We start from the raw sequence: 5,375 nt of genomic DNA on the forward strand, positions 1-5,375 counted from the left end.
GACAGTTTCAAGCAGTGGCGCGGCTCTGTCGTAGAATGCCTGGTTGCCACGAAGAAGGCGTGGGTTCGACTCCCACTCGAACCGAAGAGTTTTATTATTTTCATCTGTCTCAAATTTTCGATCACGCACAACGTCGATTTTCACTCACAACCAACAACACCGACGCCGGAATTTCTGCGTAACGAGCTCATTTGACGATATCGCGTTCAAAGATCCACGGTTTCTTCATTCCGAAAACCGTCGTGGTCGGCGGTATATACCTGGTCATCACAACGCTCCTCCACCCTCAGCCTCTGTACATGTTTCCGTCTTTCATGTAATTTTCGCTCTTTATTTTGCACGTGTTATATGTAAGTGTCTTAATTCTCGGGGTGCATCGTTCGTATTAAATTCCCGATTATCTTACGTCGCTGCATAACTTTACCATCGACTTAACGCTTCCCGTGTCACGTATAAGCTCTGTATGCCATTTTCCCTTTCTTTTTTCTTTTAACCTTGTTGGCATCGAGGCTGCATAGCACTACGTTCCCGTGGACTTGAACAAGGCTCGCTTCTTTCCTCAGTATATCATAAATTGATCGATCGACGGAAGCTTATTCGCGCATAACGAAATGTCCATTATAATTTAGTTCGACCCTGGGATTCCGCATGCTGTCATTCAATATTCGCAGTAAGCGCGTAAGCGCTGTTCTCCGTACGACGTTATTTATTCACGCGTTCGATTAAAGCCGCGATGTACGGCTTTGCACAATACGGGCTTAACGTTACTGCAAATGCCACCACTTGTAGCTTCAACCGCGACCCCTTGGTTATATACCTTGGTCGTCCAAGTTCTTCCCACGCTTTCACCCTTTTTTTCCTTTTGTTTCAGCGCCTGTCGACATGCTTTAAGTTCATCGGCGTCGGCGTCGTTTGTTACGCGCGTGCAACGCTCAGTGGCGTCATGCGATAACCCGGTGACATGGAGCATGCGTGTGGGCAGCGAGTCGGCGGCGGTCGGCGAGCCCGGGGCCAATGGGATGGCGAGGCGCGGACCCGGGGGCCGGCCCGGGTTCCGCCTCCGGGCCGACAAAAAGGGGCGCACTTTCGAGTGCGCGCAGCAGCCTGCTTCTTCGAAGGACCGCGGCGCAGCCGACTTGAACCCCGCGTCGAGACGCCGTGCCGGACCTTCGGACAGTCCAGCCGGTGAGGTTGATCACTTCTCTAGCTGTCTAAGCATCTCTCCCCGTGTCTTTGTATACTCTCTGGGTGAAAAATTTAGAGATCACTAGCTCTGAGAAAACTTTGAATTCGATATCGACCGGGTTAAGCTATCGCCTGTAGGCGTGTAATGGACAGGCGCACATGTACCCTGATAGTGCTTTCTTCTCTCTTCTTTCTTTCTTTTAATCACCCCCCCCCCCCCCCAGTGTAGGGTAGCAAACCGGACGTGCGTCTTTTTGACCTCCCTGCCTTACCTTCCTTCCTTTCCTTCCTCCTCCTTCTTTAGTTTCCCAGAAATTTGCGAGTGTATTCTGTCGAACTGCAAAGTACATGTTGTTAGCGCGTTTTAAAACAGGCCGGAAATCGAAATTCGAGGCTGCCTGCCGAAGCAGCGAGAATATTCAGCTTTTTATTGTGTCTCATGGTTCCTTAACTTCTGACGCTTGACTGAACGTGTATTTGTATGTGTATGTGCGTGCACGCTCTTTTCGTATTCACCAACCACGTTCGGTCACCAATCACTGCACTCCAAAGCTGTCAAGAACAATGTCACTGGTTTGACTCCCGACGGCCACATTTTCATGGGGACAGAATATAGATGTACCTGTGGTTGCATTCTCAGGCGCACCACTACAAAATATCGTGTGTAAAGCAAATTCCGGGGTCTTCTAGCGGCGTCCCTGAGCCGTTTTTTTGTCTTTAAACTTCAACCGATTTCCGGTGCGTTCTTCTTCACGGTTCTATGAAACGTCGTGTTTTTGTGCACTAGGCCACCGGTTTGATTGGCAGCCGTGGCATCTTCGTATTAGAAAGGAATGAGAAAACGCCCGCGTACTTCGAATTAACGTATCTTGATTAATCTTTTAGGAGATACGGCCGAATTTCTTTGCCAACCACTGAGCCGTCATTCGTACAGCCCAAACGGTGCTCTGTAACGTTTGATTTCATAAGTCATCGTTGCCAACAATAATCGCGAGAATGATGGTTAATTACCATCCGTCATAAAAGGACTCTGCTCATACGGACACTGAAGGTAAATAGTTATTGAAGTGTCATAACTACTGACCACACAATGCAGCGTATCATGCATGGCCAAGGATGACTGTTGTGGCATGTGAACTGTATAGCTGTCCAGTATGCGGCAAGTATTGTCGAAGGCTCCACTAGTTCACGAAAATTTGACGTTTAAGTGTTGGCCATTTCTGAGAAGGGTTTTGCTTGTCGCTCTAAAGGCTCACTGCAAAGCAGTAGTGCTTTTTCTGAACTTAGTTTTCTCCATGGAGATTGATGGCAGTGAGATATCGTGCCACATCGCGTGATAAGCACTCGCCGGGCTGATGACAGTAAAGTTCAGAAGACTTATGAACATTCAAGGATATTTCACTTCAGCTTAAGTCCACTATGCGCTAGCCTTGTGCTTTGAAAGGTTCACGCTTTGATTGGAATATTGTACTTCTAGTGTGGTTGGTGGCCCGTTAAGCAAATAACTCACTCACTCACTCACTCACTCACTCACTCACTCACTCACTCACTCACTCACTCACTCACTCACTCACTCACTCACTCACTCACTCACTCACTCACTCACTCACTCACTCACTCACTCACTCACTCACTCACTCGCTCGCTCGCTCGCTCGCTCGCTCGCTCGCTCATCACCATCACTCACTCACTCACTCACTCACTCAATCACTCACTCACCTCACTCACTCACTCACTCACTCACTCACTCACTCACTCACTCACTCACTCACTCACTCACTCACTCACTCACTCACTCACTCACTGAAGAGAGAGTTGCGATAAGAATTTCACCAGTATAATTTTATTCTTTGCACGAAAGCTTTGCACAGTCAGGCACTCATTGCCGTTATAAGAGCCCGAAATTAGATAGCCTTTCTACTACACGTTTTAAAGAAGTGAGATTACGTTGAAGCTACATTACCCTGACTGGACTTGAACGGACAGGGTTTTCAGCGGCCATGAGTTCTACGGGCACAGACACGATTTGTAAGAAAAAAAAACGATGTATTCGTGAATTTCGATCTCTTTCGTGAATCTGAAATGGAAATCACCCGGGGAACAAGATTATACGTGCCTTTCCGTACATCATGCATGCAGCGGTGCTGTTTCCGCAGGCTACACCATGGTAGCCTGCGGAAATCGTAGTATATATATATATATATATATATACATGGGGGGTCAGGAAGTTCATGCTTAAACAGCGAGACGTCATGTATATTTAACATCGCTGTCAGTGTGGCGCATTTCGAGCACTTTATTCACGGTATTAGCAGAGATAAGTGCAGGTGCGAACATTCCCGCCCCAGGAATTGTCCCGTGCATCCCACAGTTCAGTATACGGATGAATGAAGATTGCGGTGCGCAAGTTAGGATAAATGAACTGCAGTAGGGTCGTGTAGTATATATATATATATATATATATATATATATATATATATATATATATATATATATATATATATATATAATATATGCGGACTGGAAGAATAAAACAGATTTGGTGTTAGTCAGCGCCGTGGTTTGTGTCCTTTCTTCTTCCGTTTTTTAGCGCTGTTTCTACTGTTAAGTTAGGATAGGCTAGTTTAGGTAAATGGGGATGAACGATGTCGCCACAAAGTACGACGCCCCTGAATAATTCCTAATTTGTCGACGTTCATCGCATGGTGTCCAACAGCATTGAATTTCAGGGCCTGAGCGGAATGGAGACAAAAATTCGACGGAAGGCAGGGAGGCCATTCAGACGCGCGTCCAATTTGCTACGCGCTGTACGCTGTAGAGAACGTATATACGTTAAGGGTACGGAAAGAAGAAAGAGAAAACGAAGAGCCCAATAATAATAATAATAATAATAATAATAATAATATAATAATAATAATAATAATAATAATAATAATAATAATAATAATAACAACAACAACAACAACAACAACAACACAACAACCAACAACAACACAACAACAACAACACACAACAACAACAACAACAACACAACAACAATAATAATAATATAATAATAATAATAATAATAATAATAATAATAATAATAATAATAATAATAATAATAATGAAGAACTTAAGCCAATCATCTTGGAAATGGTCGTCAGCGAAGCGATTAACAACAAATCCAAGGTGTGGGAGCGGGCTAGTTGGTATTCCATAATGCTAAAACTTTAGCGCGAAAAGTGCGCTTGTCCTCGTCGTTTCTTTGTCCGCTGTGCACTTTTTGCGCTAGAGCTTTAGCATTAACAACAGATCGCCTTCTATTGATTGCCAGCCGATTAAATATTTTTCTTCATATTTTTATCGCCGTCTTTGCGGGATACCGACCCCACTAATCCGAGGTAGAGCGCTGCACGGGCCTGATTTTACGGCCCGCTTTACGAAGCCCAGCCCGGGCCCGGCCCGGGCCCGCGTGTTCATTACTAAACTTATCCAGGGCGCGCGTGTTCATGACCAGGCCCGGCCCGGGCCCGCTAGAGGATATTACTTGTTGATGATGAGTATTAATGATGCCTTGCGCTTTGTAGCGGGCGATCGGACGGAAAATCCGGTGTGTACATGCATCGAAATGTTGCTTGCCCGCAGTGGTAGCTCAGCGGTGTAAGCTGTTTCGCTGTTAAGTCCCAAGACGCGGGTGCGATTCCCGCGGCCACGGCGGCCGCATTTTGATGGGGGCGAAATGCAAGAACACCCGTGTATGTACTTATCTTTAGGTGCGCGTTAGAGAACTCCAGGTGGCCGAAATTAATCCGGTCCCCAATACGGCGTGCCTTGTAATCATATCGTGGTTTTGGCACGTAATACCAAGGAATATAAATTAAATGTTGCCTATATGGCACATGGCAAGTCATTACAGATACACTATAGTGAAAATAAACATAGCAACAAAATCTATTTAAAAGAAGTCTACAACTAACATGAAAAAGCGGATAGAAGCAAACCCGGACATTTTTCCTCGTGTTGGAAACATTAATTACACAATTTTTTTAAAATAGGCTCCTGATCAATAATTTGTTGCAGCAATATAAAAAACGTAACGTTATATATGGTGAACAGCCACCAAAACCAGATCAAATATAAATCGTTCATATCTAACGTCGTCACGGAAATGTAATCGCCAATGTACAATATAAAATCACTATAATCAG

General features: G+C 45.0%; 1 protein-coding gene across 2 annotated transcripts in view; it reads left to right on the top strand.

Annotated features, from left to right (window-relative positions):
• The first annotated feature begins 893 nt into the window (after positions 1-893).
• LOC119385136 (uncharacterized) overlaps positions 894-5,375 on the top strand; it is a 67,266-nt gene continuing 62,784 nt past the window's right edge. For both annotated transcript variants that reach the window (XM_049413537.1, XM_037652668.2), the window contains exon 1: positions 894-1,185. In XM_049413537.1, coding sequence (XP_049269494.1) covers positions 962-1,185 — 224 coding nt within the window. In that variant the 5' untranslated portion in view covers positions 894-961. The remainder of the gene's footprint in view (positions 1,186-5,375) is intronic.

This window comes from Rhipicephalus sanguineus, chromosome 3, assembly GCF_013339695.2.
Source record: "Rhipicephalus sanguineus isolate Rsan-2018 chromosome 3, BIME_Rsan_1.4, whole genome shotgun sequence".
NCBI classification, from domain to species: Eukaryota; Metazoa; Arthropoda; class Arachnida; order Ixodida; family Ixodidae; genus Rhipicephalus; species Rhipicephalus sanguineus.